The following is a 21,451-nucleotide window of genomic DNA, read 5'->3' on the forward strand; positions in this document are numbered from 1 at the left end:
CACCTCTGATTAAAACCATGAAAAAAAAGTTGTCGGCTTGTAAGACTAGTAGAGTGTCTACTACTAATTTTGATCTTTTGTACACACCATTTACGGATCAAAAGACAAATCCAAATGCACCTTTATTTTGACGAAGTGAAATCACTTCACTTCCGGTGTTCTTATGGCCAGCTGCCTGTGGGCCACCTGACGCAACCACTGGCTGGCAGTGACAAATCACTTATTTTATGCAGAAATAGGAAATACCAGCCAAACACAACATCGTCGTCGCCACCTATCGAATTGGAATCATAGCCGCATACCTCAGTAGATAAAATATGCCTTCTTCTCAATTTTGTTACTGGAATAATTTGTGTAAAATGATTCAAATGCGATTTGGGTTAATTGGGTGGTTAAGAGTGAAATTATTATGATGAAATAACAGTGTACTTATCATGTATTGTGCTCAACTAAGCCCAGACCATTTTGCACTGTACAAGCCAAACCACCAAATAAACATACATTAATTGAATTAAAAATACATTTATTTGTATTTGTGTATTATTCATCCATAGTTTGACAAAGTATTTCTTACTAACTTAGTAAACAAAAACGTATATAAAATAATCAAATGTTACTTTGTGTATATACATAATACCATTATGTATTTAAATTCAAGTCTTTGGCCCTAAATCTGGCACCGTTAACACAACAGGTGTCCAATGAATATGTTGTAATGAGACATCCCTTGTATGCCATCCTGGCAGAGGGGAAAAGTGAAAGGCCTCTCACACTGAGATCACTGTTCCTTTCATTGCTGCTTACTGCCTCCGTAGGAGGAGGAGATCAGCTTGACGAGTTTCAATGACATGGATGTGGAATGGATGCAATAATTACTCAGTAGACTCAATAGAAGTGGGAAGTACAATAAAAGGCATGATCAGACCATTATAGGAGCTCTCCAGTGCGGAATGGACCTTTTTCACAGCAGACATTTTGACGTTTGTTTAAGATAACTAGACCAGGTCAACCTCGTTGTGCCAGACCCCGGTTCTGCCAACCCTCTGGGCCTATAAATTTAAATTGCCAACCCCCTGTCTGTCATCATCATTTATGACATCATACCTTTTGTAGGCATGTCATCATCATGTCATCATCATATATACCCTTTATATAGAAAAGGAACAGACCGACATTTGCTTATGTAGGCCTACCCATTTCATGGGTCTGGCAATAACATGAACTGTGGGTGTGTTTTAATTAGGGGATGTGTACCAGCATTTAACTGTACAGGAGCTGTCCATGCTTGCACACAGTAACAATGCAATGAAACACACCCACAATTTAACTTTAGCCCGTCAAAATGTCTGCTGGGAAAAGGATGTATTGAAGTAAACCAAATTTAAAAAGATACACTATTACTCTCTATTAGGTTGCATTATTTTCGCTTTGCCTTCTTTCCTTTGCTGCTCACTGGATCCTGAGCATCAGTCACCTAAAAGAGAAGAGGCCATTTAGTTTTGAAAACATTGCCACACCTAAATGTAACTGCACAATTATTTCCTGCTCTTTAAATGCCCAAATGGAACACAGACCATGATTAACCAAAATATTTCAAGAGCAATCTCAAAACATTTAGGCTTAATTAAGATGGAATGTTTCCTGCCCTGGAGCAAATTCAAATATCATTGAATGCCATAAAGGCGAAAAGAACAACTTCGATGTTATGTCACCTGTTGCCTCTTCCTTGTAACACGGAAGAAGTCTTCCATGCGAGTCTGTCTGGAATGTCCTGCTGCCCGCTCCTCTTCTCTGTCTGCACGTTTCTTTTCCCGTGTCTGACGGAACTTCTCCATTCGTCCACAAACTCTGTGTTCCCTAAAAAAACAAAAGAGGCATAAATTCACATACTGACATCCCAGTGGTCTTTGAAAGGCACACACAACCACAAAGTGGAGGTTTAACTTGTAGCAATGAAAATTACTATCTTTTATGATTTACTACAGAATGTTCAGTCACCCTGCCATGTCAGCATGTCAGTTAGTCTAAATACGTAGCTCATGAGTATTACTGTATTTTCCCTTGTACTGCTCTCTACCTGACTCCACATAAACAAAAACCTTTATCTAATCAAATCTATTTCCTCGTCAGCAACATCCTCAAGATACTTCACTGAATAGTCTTCAAGTCACCACTTTGGCAGTACTAATAACATGTACAGTAGCACTGTTTTATATTAAGTATATGGATTGGATTATATGATTTACATATACTAACCTTGGTCACGTACATGGTCATGCAATTCATTTGTTTATCACTTGTGATGACTTGTGCATGCATATCCTTGGCATGATTAAATCCATCTGTTAGCTGTCAGACACTGTCTCTGTCTCATTAATGACTGCAGAGCTCTGTTGCCTGCTGGCTATCTGTACTCATTTTGTTGCCTAATGATGCTTTCACACAAGATTTTTTTTAGTTCAGTTGAATCAGAGGAACATAGTTACTATTGCTAATGAAACTATTTTCCCTCTCCCTCCTGGCTACAAAGCTGTAATAATAATAAAACCAATTTCATCCCATGGGGGAAATCAGTTTTCAGCTTCACCCAGCGGAGTGCTTCTCTGAGCACAAGGGGGAGCAAGCAGGGGTTAGGTGTGTTGCTCCGGGACACCTTGACATAATTTGCCAGGGTTGGGAAATCGAACATGGGGCCTTCTGCTTTCCAGGCGTGTCTCTACCCATTCATTTCAGCTATGGCTTGTTATAATTTATTTTTTCTCTCTTCATACCTGTATTGTAATTGTGTGGGAGGGGGGGGGGGGGGGGTGTCGGAGTGTATTGTGTATGTCTTGTTGTTGTTTAAATAACAAAAAACAAACAAAAAAATGCTAAAATTCAGCTATGGCTACCCTCTCCCTGCCTCTGGACTGCAAATCACAACCTCCGCCCCCAGTTTCTCACGTGGCCCTCTTCTAGCGCCACCATCAGGCCGATTTTTTCAAAACACATTTTTGAACACTGCTCCTACAGATTTTGGCCTAAAATCACACAAAGCGGTACACAGTATCTCTAAAGTCATGTCATCGACATGGATCTGTCCCATTTCCCTTATTCCCTCCTGATTGGCTACGATTGCCTTCTAAAATTTGTGTATGCAACGTGACGGTCGCTTATCTCCCGATTAGGGAGTCTTACTGGTACCTACTTAACGTGTTTTGTGTGGCAGAGGAACTGCACCAAGGCCTCTTCATCTGGTTCAGTCCACTCCAGAACGGGGGCCACAGCTTGTGGAGCATCCAGGAATAACTTCCTTGCTTCTTGATACTGCCAGAAATGCGGCACAGGATGCGTCTGAAAGGCAATTAAAGATGTATTTTTACACTGTACAAATCTGAGTGTATATTTAACTCAGACTAATGGACATTTACACTCTTGAGTTAAATTAACACTGAGGATTTTACTGTGTACTGGCATGTATTTACTAAATTTCACAGATGATGGAAAACACTTTCTGAATTTGAACACTAGAACATTATGAAGTTACAAAAACACAGACAAGAAGAGCTCTGATGGTAGAAAACGCGGTACCTTTCTGTTGACGTGCAAGATGACATTCTCTATGGTGCGGTGCTGTTGGATGAGGGCCAGAGCTCTCCTGGGACCCAAACCGGTGATCTTGTCACAGTAATCACAACCCAGCAAAATACACAGGTCCACAAACTGGTGGAGAGGTTATAGGAAAGACATCAAGTAACCCTGATTGGTGGTGTCATCTCCCAACTAAGGTTAACAGTTTAGTCTGAACAGAAACACGGTTATTAATATTACACGCTTACCTCTTTGTGCGTAATTTTCAGAATGTCTAACATCTTGGGTAGGGAATATTCAACGACATCACTGTTAAAAAAAACAGAAGTGACTCAGCGTTTGACCATGACCATTTCTTCATTAATTTCTCCCTTCACTAAACTCTATAACAGCACTGTAATAACACATACTCAATCCATGTCATGCATTTGAGTCGAGCACTAGCACACAAAAGAATATTTATCTTTAAGCTATCAACAACTCTGGTTTATACCTGTCTTTCTTGGCATTTAATTGACGGATGAGTATGTTCCCTCCGAACGGCAAGGTATCCATGTCCTCGGACGCCACTGCATCAACTGTTCCCTCTTTCACCAGCTGGGCACACATTGCCTCACCCTCCCCTGGAGCCTGGAGTGAAAGAAGAACCAACAGAAAAAACACACAAAGAAAGACAAACTGTAGAAGATATACTATAAAATACAAGGAGACAGAGCTACAGTGAAAATAATAGGCACAGAGAGACGACAAATGCCCTGGTTGCTTTAGTCCTGCTACGGCAGTAGGGCAGACAGACCTGAATGATTGGAACCCCTAGAAGTTTCAGAAGGTGTAGGCAGTCTTTTGTCTGAGGGGATGCTGCAGGGAGACAGGACATTGTCAAGAACTTGTATAGTGACCTCCATGTAACAGTCACCACTGATGTGATCAAATCTGTCTTGGAATTCTCCAAGGTAAAAAGGTGTTTTGAACTCAGTCATCTTACCTTCGCCTGTGCGTTTGGGGGAGCTCCATCCAGCTACTTCAGCTCTTTTTTCCAACTGCAGCACAAACACAACACAAAGGATGCATCACACTTTCTACTTGGTTGCACCACAGCCTTGTAGCCATGCAGCAATGGTTCCAAATCCAACAACTAATTTATTTTGTTTCAAATGTTTTTCTGTTACCAATGTGAAAGTAGCACTGGACAATATATCAATATTATAAAAGACAAGATATTGTCTGGGATTTTGGATATGGTAATATCTAAGTTAATGGATAGTTAATGGATATGCTAATATCTAAGTTAATATCTTTTCCTGGTTTTATAGGCTGCATTAGAAAAGTGTTACCTGTATGTTCTATCATTTACCTTTCCCCACTTAGTTATTAATCATTATTGATGATTATTTATCTCAAATATTTTGTGAAAGCACCAACAGATCATCACAATATTAAAGGAGTAGTTCACCCCCAAAATGATTTTTTTTAAATATTATAGTAAATTTACCCCCATTGATTTGGATGGGGACCCCAATGCATGGCCCGGAATGGGGATCCAAATGCATGGCACTGGATGGGGAAACAATGGAGGTAAATTTACTATAATCAAATACTATCTTAGGAATGCAACAAATACAAAAAATATTATTGAACTCAAGTCTCCATGGCGTGACTAATCAATAGGAAAAAAAGTAATTTTGGGAGTGAACTACTCCTTTAATATTCAGGTATTTGGTAAACTAATAATAAAGACATTTGATTCCATCTATATTGGTCAGCATTACATGTCATTACAAAGCATGAACAGGATCAAACTGATGAAAGACAATCAAGGCACTTACAACAGCTCTCTTCTCCCCAGGAGGCTTCCCATCAAACACAAACACCGGCTTTATGTCATGTTCCAGGAATGTCAGTGTACGAAAAAATAGACCTGTCAGCAGGCTAGATAGAAGAAAATAATGATAAATAGTGTCAGCTTCTCTTATGTCAACCACCTGTGATGAATAGCGAAAATGGCCTAATATTTTGGCCTATAATGACCCAAAAAAAGGTACATCAGGTTGAAAGTAGTTAACTCACATAAAGTACATGTAAGAAAATACACATAGTGGTACAGTTAAAGTGGTCGAAGTTAAATTATTTCAATATTTTGAATCTTCTACCCATGTCACCACCACCAAATAAAATGTTAAATAGGCCTAGTTATGATTAACACAAAGGGCAAAATATCTCACCTTAAATTGAGTGAAGGCACTGCAGAACGGAACTGGTTCATAACAATAGAGGTATCTAGTGCAATTACTTTTCCTGTTGGATCAAATAGAAACGAAAAAAACACAAGCGTTGTCATGAAACAAAACTCACAAGCAGGTTTCGCACTACAATATCTATATGACAGACTTGATTTTGTGCAAAAACTTCTGGACCCACTGTCAGATTAAAGTCACTTAAACCTCATTATGACTGATGATTACAGTCTTGGAGGGTATAGATGCAACCAGGGTGGAAACATATTGGAAACATTCATATGACAACAATGAAAACTGGTAATTATATCTGTCTCTGTCATTCAATGTTGATTTTTTTTTTATGATCTCAATTTAAATAAATCATGTGCTTTCTTGGGCCCATCTTTTTAGTTGCCCTTGTCCAGTGAACTGTACTGTCATGAAACTGTCACGCTTCTAAATAAATCAATAATAATTCAATCAATCTAAATAAATGCACAAATGATTACTTGCATTTGTAGTGCAAATAAGTCTAATTCAATTACAAGGTAATATACATGTACTATGATCTGATTCTGTAGGCCTACATTGTTGGTTACACCTATGCCTTGTTTTGGATTGCACCCAGAGTTATGATTGCATTGCACTCATGGAAACTTCAGCAGCAGCATCATATATGCTATGCTAGGTACGATTAGCAATCACTGGTTCCAAGTTCCAATGTATCAAAACTGCGGTCGATGACCTTTATTACAATGGTGTAGTCTTATTACCTGTGTAGTCACTAATGTCTTTATGGGATATAGAACCGGGGGCGTCGATGCGAATCAAATCGGCCAGTTTAGTTATCCCCATTGTAACAAGTTAGCAAGGCACCGTTGGTTCCTTTTAAACGATGCTACGATTACACCGAAATCGGTGACCTGCCGAATTCAGTAAGGCTGCGGTGCAAACGTGGCATGTAACGTTTCAACACAAACCGTTGACTTGAGATTGAGAACATTCCACCATAATTATTATGATGCAATGGCCATATTATAGGATGATCAATTTATTTAAATATCTTAGCATGGTTACAGAATTCAATGGGCCATCGAATTCGGTATAACACTAACTATGTACACGAGTAGTAGTGTTGTTGTTTTACATTATCAGGCCAATAGAGGGCAGCACTGGACAAGATAAGAAAACACATCCACAGAGATCAACATCCATAATTTATTTAAATACAACAAAATGTTTACAAACAATGACTGTATTCATATATTACAAAAAAATAAATAACTCCAGTCCAGCTTTATAGATGCTTAATAAATAAAGGACACCACATCACTCTTAACATTTCTTTGTTGAATTTACCATTATCACTAATAAATAAATCTCCATGATATGCTGTATTGCATTAATACAAAATTATGATTTGTTTCATATACAGAGATCAAAATGACACATCATCATATAAATAGTAGGGCTACGATTTATGACACAGCATAAACAAATAAACACAGTTCATGCACTGACTCGTATGGGGTGTTTCCAAATGTATATGAAAAACACAAAACATTGAACAGTGGATGGGTATGTTCTCTCTGTCCTTGGTATTATATCTTTTTTTAAATCAAACTGACAATGGGTGTAAACATCTTTTTGACTCAGAAGGCATGTGACTGCCATTTTCAAATAACATTCAGGACAAATGCTATCGCAACTCTTGACTTTGTCACGTTCTGGACTTTGACACTTTTAAGAATAAATGGCTGTTTTTGATAAAACCACAGAACCATGCAACTAGTCAAGAGAGATCAGAGTCTTGGTTCTGCTACTATGGCCCCCTTTACACCTGGCAGTATGGATCATGTATAGTACTTTTACAGCTGGCAGTATGCATCTGGATTGTGTCCAAATATTTAGCAGATTACATTTAGTCTTGTGCACACTGCACTGCGTGTTTTCGTTGCGTTTTGGAAATCCGAAAGCCGTAGGCCAGGGAGAGAGAGAGGAAAGAGAGAGAGAGCAAGGGACTCAGTGCAACAGCTGCGAAAATCGGAAAAAATCAACCCTGGTCCGAAAATAAATACGAAACCGGCGGCAGTGTGCAAACGTGATTGACATAACGTGAGGTTGATTTTTTTATTCACGCACTCCGAAAATCACTCCGATATTCGGCCCGAAAAACGCAGCAGTGTGCAAAGACCTTTAGTGTACAAACATGAATCAGATCTCTCTTAGTCACACAATACACATCACCTTTGCACATTTATATTGTTTAGTATGGTGGTAAGCACCCAGGAAATTACATTCCATATCTGTGATCCTTCTTTAGTTTTTTGTTTTTTCAAGACTATAAACTAAGAGTAGAAAGGGGGGATGACATGCAACACAGGTGTCTCCAACAGTTTTTTTGTTTTTATGAGTAATTCCTAATCTAACAATACGCCACACACACAACCACACACCAAAAAGATTGCTCTATGTTATGGAAAAGGCCTTGAATTTCCCAGTCCAGACATAATCCATTCTCTGCTTTCTTGAAACGGTTTGATCTTGAGAGGTCATCTGGGCTGTAAAAAATGTATATTCAGTCAAATCAAAGGGTCTTGACACTGTCTGACCTCATGTTGTGTTTTGGCACGCACAGCCGGAAGACACAAGTAAGAGTAAGACCATGATGATATATTTGCTAGTCCTCTTTAAATTGCAGAATTAGTGGTTGATGAAGTGAGTACAACAGCTTAGGATGTACTGAATAATACAACATCGCATGTCCTCAAAACAAGTATAAGAAAAATCATAGGCACAGTAGCTGTGTGTAGAGATTATGTGACCTGGAATGTGTGTGTAAAATTGTGGGAGAATTCTTTCCTTTGTGTACTGTGTTCCTCTTGATTGTGGAAGCTAGAATATTATCTTTGTGTACACAAATGCTTTCCTGATCGTATGGCTGTGTGCATGTGCACAATCCTTGAAAGTAATATTGACTTAATCACAAAGGGATGGGTGATTTTCTACATTACCCATGAAGCTGACCTGCAGGCAGCTGGCTGCCTAATAAGCTCACTGCTGTCTCCAGTGTAGTTCCTGTCTCCAGTATTTTGACTAAAATAAACATCTAAACAGTAAAGCTGATTGTAGTTCGAGTCAGTAGTCATTCAATTCTACATCTTTTTTATTCACAGCAGTCATTCAGTACCATTCGATATAGTAGTCTTTTACTGGGGGAACTTGGGAAATCAAGAGAACAGAGCAGGTGTGGACCCGTGAAAAAGTGACGCTTCCAGCTTCGGCTGTGGTAGACATAAAGATCTACGAGGGATTGAGGACAGAGAGACAGACAACTTGGAGGTGCGGTGGTCCCCAGAGGTCTGATGTGGGACAGTGCTAAAGGGTGTCGAGGACTTCAAATACCTGGACAGCCTCGATGGCATTGTGGAGCTTATAATAACATAGTAGCAGGTACAGAAAAGGAAATCAAACACATGCACACGTGCAAGTAACTTCTTAACATTTACAAAACAGCCATTACAAAAAAATAGCTGTTTTGACTAGATGTTCTTTACATAACTCAGATAATTAAGTAGTTGAAAATCGTTGGAATGTAACTTTAATGCAGAGTGTAAAGGGGGCTTGTGATTGGATATCTGTGTTGGATTCCTTCAAGTATTTATTTGTTGCTTAACCAAACCCATTTACTTCATCGTACAATGAAAATTGCCGATCCACAAGCTCCCAATGTGACGCATCGTAACATGTTGTGAGCTTGCAGATCAGCCATTTTTGAAATGTTTTTACAATTTTAGAAAGTTGAAAGTGGTTAAGCAATTCCTCGCTCCCCTCGTAACATAAAATGTTTCTTTCTATCTCTCATGGAACAACAAACTGATGATGACTCGGTTGGAAATCCTGTTTCTATTCACCAAGACAACTGACAACAAGCAGCACATCATGAAGTTCACCACTTTCAGCCTGTGAACGTTTCATGCCAAACAACGTATAAATGAGAGCATCAATGTTTTGGGGAAACTCAGCCTGGGTCCATGTTAGCGACGGAACCAGATCCAGGTGTTGACGAGCCAGAAGGCCACCGTAGCGGAGTACAGGATCACCTCTCGCTTGGAGCGCTCTTTGTTTTCTTCCTCCAGCAGCTGCAGACGGCGGTTCAGCTTCACAATCTGAATGAACCAGTCACCAAGACGGGAATCAGTAATTTCTTAAAGGGATTTTGTTCTGATGTGAGGACATCATGTGGTCCTCAAAGTGGGGTCTGGAGACCCCCAAGGGTCCTTGAAGGGGTACCAGGGGATCAATAGCATCACAATCAGTTTAACCACTATAAATAACCCCCTTTATCAATAAAAAAATAGCTGATCTATAAGCTCATGAAGTGTCCCGATGCGACACGTAGTGAGACATAATTTAAAAATTATTACAATATTTTCTAGATTTCTGTTTTTCTGATGGGGGGTCCGCGGCCTAATACATATCAATCTTAACTTTATTTTATAATGGACATCAATGAGGCTCTGATTGGGCTGAAACCAAATTTGGAGTTGTAGATAAAAAATGTGACGTCACAGGCTGGTCACATGAAGTCTGAGATCCACATGAAGCCATACCTTGCCCATGTCAGACATCCCACCTCTCCCGGAAGTTCCGGGAGTCTTCCCTGAAATTAGCGTCCGCTCTCGGACAGCAGTCATCAATCTCTCGCAAATGCCAACCAGCCCAGGCGAATCATATTGTGGGTTTGCGGGTTTCTATTTACTGCTCAGTGCTCAGATAGGGTCTAGAGCCCACCTACTGGCTCGGCAATTAGTACACAGACAGGATAGTTTTCATTTGTTGCTGAACTGTCAATCTGGCAAAATGTATTAATGTCATTTGCTGTGGGAAGGGTGGGCATCTACTAGTGACAGCAGCCTTTGGTCTGAAAAGCACGAATACACGTGCTCTGTACACAGTCGGTCTAATGTTCTTTATTTAGATAACAGACAAACAGATAACATAAATATAACACCCACTTTATATCAGACATATTTGAAGCATTACCCATATCTCATTCTGGTCAAAATAAATAATTATACATTTGCCCATTGCACAGTGTGCAACAGCGAGTTTACCCAGGCCAGGGTGGTCTTATGACTTGTCGAGGTGAGTAAAATGCAAGCCATGTCAAGCTAGCAGCATTATTTAACAATATTATAGTTATGAAGTTCACCAACATAGCCGACCCGCCCTCCCCCCAGCTAAAACCAGTGACTGTGACTTGGCAGTTACTGGTACTGACAGGAGTCAAGCAGTCTGGCAATAACAGATCAGAAGAATACCACTTCAACAAGATCTGTAAAATTAGGGCACGGCACATCACTTTTTATATTCTAGTTAGAGGGGATTACCTGTCGTCGAAGCGAGGAGGCGTCCACTAAACCTGAATCATCTGTGGTCATGTCCAGGGCCAGCTCCAGGTGGGTTCTGGAGACAAAAGCATGTCATTATGGACTACTATGGTATACTGTAACTATTAGAGTTTAGAACTGGTCAAAGTCCTTAAGATAGAGTCTTGTAGATTTAGTCTTGGTGGAAGCTATGTCTAAGAGCTGTGTATTAGTCGTTAAAAAGTCTCTTGGATCTCCTCCATCTCTGAGATTCCCTTGCTTTTTATATGATTGGCTATGGTACTTGTGTCATTATGCCATTTGCGTAATATTTGCCATCTATCACCAAAAAGGGCATATATTAGGTATGTACAGAGCATCAACAGTAGTACGGAATCACATGTATAGGTAGTTATAGGTATGTAAAATGTAGCTAGATATTGTTAAATATTAATATAGGCACAGGTACAATGTACAATCTATCATAAGTACTGTACCGGTACTGTAGTATGTGCACATAGTAAGTATGTACACTATGTAGAGAATCAACAGTATATCAAACTATATTTACAGTCCATCTACTTTGAATGGAGTGAGAACTAAACCCTATTGTTGGTAAAACATTAACACCAGTTAGCCTGGGCCAAGCCTAAGCAGACCTCTCTATCCTAGTAGTCCATGAGCAAAATGCCAGATTGAGTGAGCACTGAGCAGTCACTTAGCATTAATCAAAGGATGGGGAAGAATGCGTGTGGGCCTTATTATAAAGACAACTGGTTCAAGGAATGGGGTCGATTTTTCAACCCGTATGAATGAGGCGTCATTAATAATAATCGTTGAAATATTCTGCGACACCATTTCGAATTTGTCACACTACCGGTATGTAAGGACATTGAAAACAAACATTGGAACCAAATGGACCCTTCTTACAGTTAGCGAAGAACATTAGCTGGAGTCACAGAGATAAGAAATTGTGTCAAATTGTGGTAATGGGCCTAATAATGCATACATTAAAAAAGGTTGAGAATCACTGACTGAGGGGGACACAGGGAATCAAAGAAGAGACGTTACCTGCGGTGGCTGTCATCCAGAACCTCGAGGATCTGTTGGTAGGCCCGGCGCGTTGTTGACTGGACGTATGTTAGAAAACCTCCTGTTGTGAACAGGTTTGCATTGGCGTCCTCTGGAGAACAGAGTGGGGGACACACACGAACTGGGGGAGCAGCTGATGGTGATGGTGTTACGCTGGGAAAGGAAAGAGAATCATTTTAACACACTCGATGCCGAATTTAGATAGTTTTTTCCCCAACCTTTGAAAGAAATCGCTGAATATTCTCTGTCGTGCACGTGCACGCGCATCGTAGAATGTGAAAATATACCTTGTCTGGTCACGACCGGCTCTTCTGAGTCATGCACCTGGTAAGAGACTAATCGTTGAGACTTTAGTTGTGCTTGCATTCATTCAAGTTATATAGGGCCTTTTACCTTGCATCAGCTCTTTTGATCTGGCCATTGTAACGTCCAGTCATGTTCTCACTGGCACTTCGCTCTCTATGGGACCGCGGATGAGAGGGAGCCTGTAAATGATAAATTGGACACAATGTCCAGTTAAAGCTGCATTCCATACATTTTATAAACTCTCCTGACGAAGAGAGGTAATTGCAACTTTAGCACCCGGGTTTCCAATACAAGTCTATATAGATATCGATAATATAAATAATTTGATTATTGATAATTTAATAAATTAATTGTTCCCTATTTTGGGCGTGACATTATAAGTGAAATGTTTAAAAAAAAAAGTCAAATGGCGAAATTTCAAGATAAGCTACACCACACAACAAACTTATAAAATAACACTTCATTGATTTGTTAATAAGTCATATTTTTATAGTATATTCTACAAAGATTTGCTTCTAAATTATTCTGAAAAAGTAGTAGAAATCGGCAAGAAAACAGTTGCAGCCCTATTTGATACATTTAACAGCATCTGTTTCAACACAGCCTGCAGTAAGAGAAAAATGGGAAGGAGAACGCCCAAGGTTGACACTCACTCCCTGGCCAGCATGGCCGTGCGACGGGGTGGTCTGCTCAGTCTCCAGGGAGTCTAGAGGCTGCTCCTGGAGGGTCAGGATGCGGGGAGGAGCCTTCATGTTCAGAAAGTCCAGAGGAGGGGTGGACTGGATCAGGTCTAAATCTCTGGGATGAGAGTATCGAAGGTCCTCCTCATCGTCCCCTGATTATGGAAGTGAGGGCATGGGGAAGATTTGGAATATCAGACTTATTGTCACGTTTACAGGTGTAGGGGTGCAATTATTTTTGTGTGAGCGACAACATTCGTAGCTTTCATGAAGGGGGGGGGGGGGGGGGCAGAGAGAGGGAAAGCAAGGAGAAGAGCATAGGAAAGAAACAGATCAAGAGAAAGATCAATCAAATATATTTACATTTATAAATTAAGAGTATTGGAAGGGATTGAGAATGAGGGAGAATTTGAGTGAGGATCAAGTAGGTAGCAAGATATGCGTGCATGATTGTGGGTGTGTATGGGGGGGGGGGGGTGTTGAAAATATGGTCACCCTAAGTAAAAAACAAAAGAAATATAACTTTGATGAAGGATAGCGGCACAATAAAGTTTATTGGTGGAATTGTAAGTTTGATTAATAGAATCCAGTGTATCTGACATCCATTAGAGTTCCTAATGGACTTAAATGCTTTCGTCTCAGCTTTTGGTCTAATTTTCCATCAGGACTCAGGAGGATACTACTGCATTTCAAATAAAGGGCTCATTATCTCAGATACAATAATCATCCACTTCCTTGACAAATTCTTTCTCACAAACATGCAGTGCACAAATGGTTCTCAAAGTGTGTCCGGGGACCCCCAGGGGTAGCCTGGCGGGGCCCGACGTTATCTGTGTTCATTCCTTCCACAGTTATACTGTGGAAGGAATGAACACAGATAACGTCGGGCCCCGCCAGGCTACCCCAGGGGTACTTGGGGGGAATTATTGATAGTTAGGATCCACTTGAGAACCACTGGCCACACACCACTCTCCCCCTGACATGCGGTCTGCTTTGCTGACCTGCTATGCAGATCCTCTCAGGCACGTGCATGAACGCGGTGTGGTGCGGGGCCATATGCTGTTGTGGTGGCAGACCCCCTGGTTCACTCTCTGGGGCCACCTTGAGGGTCTCCGGGATCCGCATGCGCTGGCTGATGCCCTCCGTGTACTCCAGCTCATAATGGATGCGGTTCATCTCTGCCACCTCCGCAGCGGGCGGGGTAGGATAGGTTGTGGCACTCATCCAGCCTGTGACAAGACAAGAGACGACCCCACATCTGTCTTTTAATGTCCTTTTTTTAATTTTTAATTTAAAAAAAATAATAAAATTGAGCAAAAAATTAAAAAAAAATAAAAAAAAAAGTTAAACACCCACTTACACATTTATGTATAACTATATGTTTTTCTGCAGTAAAAACTCAAAAATTTGAATCACTCTTCACATCAATTAACCCACCATTTTGTCAGTACAGCATAACATACAATGAATGAAACACTATGAACTTATACTTGTACACTTGTGAACATGAGAATCTATCTATCTATCTATCTATCTATCTTAAGAATTATAGCCTATATACAGATTTACCCCTCCCTCCCTGTTAATTGAGAGTAAAAAACAATGGTCTCAATATAATCTTAACTTGCTATTTGTAATTTAGTTACAGCAGCATCCCTCACTTAAAACAACTAATATCCAGAATATAGTACATTTAAGGTATTCATTCATCTTAAGTTTCATCAAAGCCTCAGGCAAATGAACCAAGCTTGATGGTCATGTTGTGGAGATAGCATCCAGTTCCAATTAATATAGCCTAACGTTTATTTTAGCTGAGTTTTAGTTGTGTAATTGAATACATGACTATCAATGCACGATAATGCATTGAATGCTAACTCATATAGACTATTATATAACATAGCTATGGTATCTGATAGCCTACTGTACTGTACTGTACTGTACTGTACTGTACTGTACTGTACTGTACAGTAGTATGTTGTTACATTAAACAACCCATGCTATGAGCGTTGTGCATGACATTGTGAGCTATCCAAGGTAGCTAAAACGCTATCGTAAACGCTATATGTTCGCTAATGTTACTTACCGTCGCGTTATCTTGTTGGATTCAAAATGACATTTGATGAAAACACAACCACAGTATACGACGTCCTCTACAGCTGAAAGAATGTTATGGATGCATCGATCGTCCAAACAGTAAACACACACACACGCACGGTCAGTTCCTCCTGCAGATAGTATAGTAGTGTGTCTGTGTGCGTAGGATTTGTCACACATAGATGGACTGTTCGCTTGGGTGGAGTTAATTTTGTATTACGGTAACGTCCAGGCCACATAGCTGACGCGATATCGGGTCTTAAAACAAGCGCACCCTATTTTTGCACATTACCCTCCCTCAAAAAACTGAAGATATCACAACATTGCCAACTTGTACATGTAAAACATTCATCATATCATGTAAAAAGCACGAGGCTCACGTGTCTATATAGCACATCACAGACAAAATATCCTTTTGACAGGAGTATTAGGTCTACCATGTTTCTGATCCAGGAATCTACCAGGAGATGTCACTATTGGGCTATTAGGTCAGCGGCTGGGTTAGCTTTGGCCAGAGCCCTCTACTGGAGAGTCGCGCCAACTCCGTTCACTTCATGGGGCCAGTTCTTCTACATAGGCCTACACATCTTGACGAATAGTGACCGGCACTATTTCTGACCCCTCCATTTATATGATTGATTGATTGATTGATTGATTGATTGATTGATTGATTGATTGAATTAATACTTTAGCAGTTTGTAAAAAGAATTAAAGCACAGTTAATCCAATGGTTTATTTGTTTCCATTAGAGTCCTTTGTAGTCAATCCATCCATTGAGTTGTCAGTAATGTACTTTATACTGTAGGCCGCCTACTTGCTATTTCATCTACTCCCAAAATTATACAAGCTCACAGTCACAATGTGTCATTTTGTCTTTTTTCCAATAATGGCAAGCCAAAAATATGGATGCCAGCATTATAGTGTGATTAAAGTGAAGTCACTATTAGTGGTCATTCAAGTAATTTAAGAAATTACATCCCTGAAGGACTAAGCAGACACTTGGTGTAGGCCCTATTTGTTTTACTATAATTGAAGCACCCAATAACAGTGATAATACATTATGAGTTTATTATCAGCTTATTATGAGCTTCTTATCACCTGTCAGGCGATCACCTGTCAGGTGATAAGAAGCTGCCCGCTCACTCCTCATGCACTGAAGGAAGCATGAGCTCAGTTTGGGTCCCTCCCCGTCCCCAGGTTGGCAGAGGTAGAGCAGAGAGTATTACAGTTTAGGCAATTGGAAAAAAATGGGTTGCAAAATTGTGGGATAAAAATGTAGAAAAAAAAGAAGTGTTATGATTATTGATATAAAGCACTGTGTGTATTTATGAGTTTTATACCGTGGCATAAGCAGATTATAATTTATCATAAGAATAGTTATAATGCATTGTAGACATGGGAGCATATTACCAGAATCTTGAATGCAATTGGATTCAAAAGGTATTACATTAGAGATGGTTACATATGTTAGTATGTTTAGGCATTAGGTTATGGTTAAGTTTAGATTACATTTAAGTCCTCTCTCTCCTGATGAGGTCCTCAAACTAGTAACCTCCTCCAGACCTAACACCTGTCCTCTTGGCCCCATACCTTCCCCAATCCTCCAGACTATTACACCTGCTCCAAACAGCCCAAAACAAACTAATTAGGGTTGTGCTTGGTCTCCCTCCTCTGACCCACCTTACCGATCATCACCACGAAAGCGTGGGATGGCTCAAAGTAGCTGACAGAGTACAGCATCTTGCAATGGGCCTGGTGTACAAGATACACTACACCTCCAAGATTCCCATGTACCTGACAAACTACTTCTTAAAGGTCAAGGATGTTCACGATCACAACACCAGAGGCAGCTCCACTAATCATCATCAACGTAGATTTAACACTAAACAAGGCTCTAACTCGTTCTCCTGCTACACCATCAACATGTGGAACGCCCTTCCTCAAGCCCTAAAGGAGAGCAAATCCCTAGCCTCCTTCAAAATTGGTATGAAAAGTCACCTTCAGACAGCTGCTACCCGTGACTTGTAAATAGATTAAGCCCCCATGCTCCCCCCCTCCCCCTTTTTTTTCTTTTTTCTGCCTTTGTATTTGATGTTATGCTTTTGAAACTGATATTATCCTAGATAAAGTACTATGTTCTATCCGTCTGTCTCTTATATGAGATACTTAAAGTGTGGTTCCTGTGGAAATAAGCCTCGGCTTTCTAGGATCTCCTTTTAGTTGACCTTTTACCAGTGATTTGTACTGTCATGAAACTGTACTTTTTTCTATTGCAAACTTCTAATAAATTCTTCAATCAATCAATCAAAACCTGACCTACTCCCCTTCATAACCTCAATCATAACACATTTGTAACTTCAGGCTGTGTTCCATCTGTCTTCAAGGCAGCCAGAGTAACGCCACTCCTTAAAAAAACAACTCTTGACTCCTCAAGCGTCAAGAACTACAGACCAGTATCACTCCTTTCCGTTCTTTCAAAAACCCTTGAACGTGTTGTCTCTAACCAGCTTTCTCTCCATCTCTCAGAACAACCTGCTAGATCCCAACCAGTCGGGATTTAAACCAGCCCAGTCCACGGAAACGGCACTCCTAGCAGTCACAGAAGCACTCCACGCTGCCCAGGCTGCCTCACACTCTGCAGTCCTGATTCTTCTGGACTTCGACACAGTGAACCACCAGCTGCTCCCGGACACCCTTGCTGACCTAGGCATGGGACGACACTAAAGTGGTTCTCCTCCTAACTGACCTACCAGGTCTGGTGGAAAGGTTTGCTTACATCCCCCCGCATCTCCCTGAGTCCCCCAGGGATCTGTACTTGGTCCCCTCCGTTCATCTCCTGTCATCTCTTCTCGCAATCGATCCTATCACTGCTATGCCGATGACATTCTGTTTTTATCCTTCTCCCCCCTCTGCCACCCAGGTGGAAGACCGCATGATGTCTGGCCGACATCTCACAGTGGATGTCAGCCCACTACCTCAAGCTGAACCCAGACAAGACAGAGCTTCTCTTCTTCCCAGCTAAGTCCTGCCCCATGCAAGATCTCACTATTTCCATAGATAATGCATTGGTGACTTCGATTCCAATTGCTAAAAACCTTGTGTGTGGTCCTAGACAGCCAGCTATCATTCAAGGCACATATTGCATCAGTCACCCGGTCCTGTAGGTTCACACTCTATAGTAACAATCAGACCCTTCCTCACTCAGGAGTCAACCCAGCTCCTCGTCCAGTTATCATATCCAAAGTTGACTACTGTAACTCTCCTCACTGGCCTCCCGGCATGTGCACTTAAGCCTCTCAAACTGATCCAAAATGCTATGGCACGATTTGGCAACCAGACAGAATTCTCATGTCTCCCCCCCTTCACCGCTCCCTCCACTGGCTCCCAGTTACGACTCCGCACAGAATACAAAACACTGATGCTGGCCTTCAAAGCAGCCAAAGGCATGGCACCTCCATACCTCCAAAGCCTGATCAACCCCTACCCGTTCAATCAGATCATCTAACACAGGGATGCTGACCGAACCCGCAACCCTCGCTAAAAACCCCAGGACAAAAATCCACTTGTCGTTGATGATTCGCCCTCCTGGTCCCCAAACTGTGGAATAAACTCCCTGACGCACTTATAGAACAACAGACTCACTACCCAGCTTCCACCGTGGCCTGAAGACTCATCTCTTCAGACTCCACCTAAGCCCATAGCACTTACCGTAGCACTCGCCTACACTCAATGACCATTGACCATACATGAAAGCTAGATAGCATTTTTAGGTTTTATATAAAGTTTTTTACTAGGTTCTTGGTCTACCTACGTTATCTTTTGTTTTTTTTTCTAGATTCATATTTTTATGCATTTGAGGTATTGATGTTGATGTATTGATATTACCCTGCTTATTGTATGTATTTAATACCTTGCTTATTGTACGTCGCTCTGGATTAAGAGCGTCTGCTAAATGCCTAAATTGTAAATTGTTGAAAACATATTGTGTTTAGCCAGTGTTGAAGGTTACAAAGGTGGTTAGCTAATTCTAGACATGGGTATTGTGTGGTTGAGGCCAGGGTACATCGGTTTCGACTCATTATATGCATGGGTTTTAACTGTCTACCATGGTTTCTACACATTATATAGTATTGGGATATTGCCAATGAGACCTTTGTTCTTCAACTTTCATATGGCTTGTTGCTTGCACTGTGTTCTGAACTTCTGCTGTGGCTAGTGGATTATTTTACTTTAGTGGTTTAGATTTTATTTGGCACACCACACTCACAGCACCATTTCACCCATGCAAAAGATTATATCAATTACAGAGCAGTCATATAGGACTAGCCTACTTTTGTTCTTTGTGGGATTTATCTGTAACCTGGTTAACAGAATGGACCCTTTTCTTTAATTATTGTACGCCACCAAAGCATAGTTGGCAGTGGCCCACAAAGGGTGAAGGCAGAGACAAGAAAAATAAAACCCATCACTATGGTGTTTTTGGTTGCATTTGTGCACCATCTGCTGTGAGATTAGAGACCTATATTTATGGTATTTAATCTGTTAGGAAAGAATGCAATAGAGACCAGAAGGATGGATGAAGCTAATGATTACTGTAATTTAATGAAGTGACCATAGAAATTTTAAATCGGATGGGAAATCATCCAAATTCCCACCACTTTTCCAGTAATTTATATAAAAGAGTATAGTGTTGGTTTTTCGACAACTGATTAGTTTTGGCAAACGTTTAAAAGAACATATCAAAAAATAAATCTGTTTTCATATGGTCTGCTACAATACAGCAATTCTTCACTGCACAAGGCCAGTACAACATTTTGCATCTGCATGGTAGCCTATTACAGTAGGTTAACCTTCAAGAGTATCCCCACAAGCCAAAGTTGCCAAACCAGTTTCCTTCCAGGAAAAGCAACAGGACGTCCAAGCATGTGCTGTAGCCTAATAATGTTGATGAATTGCCCAGTTATATAATCTGTGGCCTTGTTGAATGTTTCTACCCAGAGGTGGTTATGACCATGAACCACACCCTTCTTTCCCTTTTCCATCTCTTAATCACTCCATCACTCTCTCTTTCTCAATTCAACAATGCCCATATATTTGTTTAAATTCAATATGGTTTGGTTTTGCTGACATGGAAGCAACAAACTAGCTATTGTTCATGTTTTCTCGTTGTCCCCCTCCCCCTTTTCTCTGGCTATTCCTCTGCAGGCTTTCTCTGTGCTTCTCTCCATCTCTCTTTCTGTCTCTCCTTGTCTCCTCCTCCTCCTCCAGAGTCCAGATGCTAATTTCAGAAAGAAATAGGGATGGCAAAAATAAGTCACCACTTAAGCTCCATTTCTAAATTAGCTAAAATAGTGGATCTACAAGCTCTCAACCCAACGCATTGAGACCTTGTAGATTCACTATTTTCGATGTTTGTTTGGGTTGCGAAAAGAGAAAATGTTTGAAATCAGATTAATCTGCAAAAACTATTCAGAGTTGGGGACAAATATGCATAAATAGCCTAACTGAATTTGAGGTTAAATGTGAAATGGCAGTTGCCATCCCTTGTTGCCCCAATGACGCTGGCCTCCTCCGAGTCCTCCCCCCTTCACTTTTTCTTTTGCTCACTCCTTGACACCCACCTCTTCTCGCTCTGTTTCGGCTGGGCAGAAGAGAACTGTCCGATTTATCATAAGGGGGTTTATCATCTCATTGAGAAAAAACATGTTATAGTCCTACAGATAAGTCAGCACACGTGGATTTTATTAGTTCGCATGGACTGAATTAATGTCTGTTCACAGAAGTCGAAAATTACATAGTAGAAGTTAAACCCCAAACCTCATGCCGTCCGTTCATTCATCGTCGTCAGTCGTTCAGAGAGCTGGAATTAAAACGCCAAGTTGGATTCTTTTAAACATGTCTTGTGTTCATTAACAGGCCTCTTTAATTGCGCAAATACTTTCGGTGTGCCATATGGAGTCCATGCGCACGCTGTCGCTGATTTCGTTTTGAACCGGAGTTCATTCATGATTCTGCACTGACTGCAGGCTTCTGCGAAACCTGACTGCTGAACTGTCAGTTACAGTTATCTTAACTGATTTGTGAAGATTTCTACTATTCACTGTTGTTCGTTGGACGCCCC

The 21,451-nt window shown here is 40.7% G+C and overlaps 2 protein-coding genes across 2 annotated transcripts; both read right to left on the reverse strand.

Annotated features, from left to right (window-relative positions):
• Positions 1 to 62: 62 nt before the first annotated feature.
• LOC308284741 (putative flap endonuclease 1 homolog) lies at positions 63 to 6,699 on the reverse strand. Its single transcript, XM_080725469.1, has 11 exons — positions 6,560 to 6,699; positions 5,793 to 5,865; positions 5,397 to 5,499; positions 4,556 to 4,610; positions 4,367 to 4,428; positions 4,064 to 4,200; positions 3,819 to 3,879; positions 3,571 to 3,702; positions 3,188 to 3,333; positions 1,713 to 1,857; positions 63 to 1,474 (listed from the first exon to the last, which is right to left on the reverse strand). Exons 1-11 carry the CDS (start codon positions 6,639 to 6,641, stop codon positions 1,418 to 1,420), a joined length of 1,053 nt encoding a protein of 350 aa, XP_080581595.1. The 5' UTR covers positions 6,642 to 6,699; the 3' UTR covers positions 63 to 1,417.
• A 2,421-nt stretch (positions 6,700 to 9,120) lies between these two features.
• On the reverse strand, positions 9,121 to 15,458 carry LOC308285340 (mitochondrial fission factor homolog A-like). Its single transcript, XM_080726064.1, has 7 exons — positions 15,320 to 15,458; positions 14,238 to 14,465; positions 13,210 to 13,391; positions 12,644 to 12,735; positions 12,230 to 12,403; positions 11,180 to 11,255; positions 9,121 to 9,955 (listed from the first exon to the last, which is right to left on the reverse strand). Exons 2-7 carry the CDS (start codon positions 14,458 to 14,460, stop codon positions 9,824 to 9,826), a joined length of 879 nt encoding a protein of 292 aa, XP_080582190.1. The 5' UTR covers positions 14,461 to 14,465; positions 15,320 to 15,458; the 3' UTR covers positions 9,121 to 9,823.
• Between the last annotated feature and the right edge of the window lie 5,993 nt (positions 15,459 to 21,451).

This window comes from Nannobrachium achirus, assembly GCF_963921795.1.
Source record: "Nannobrachium achirus genome assembly, chromosome: 5".
NCBI lineage: Eukaryota > Metazoa > Chordata > Actinopteri > Myctophiformes > Myctophidae > Nannobrachium > Nannobrachium achirus.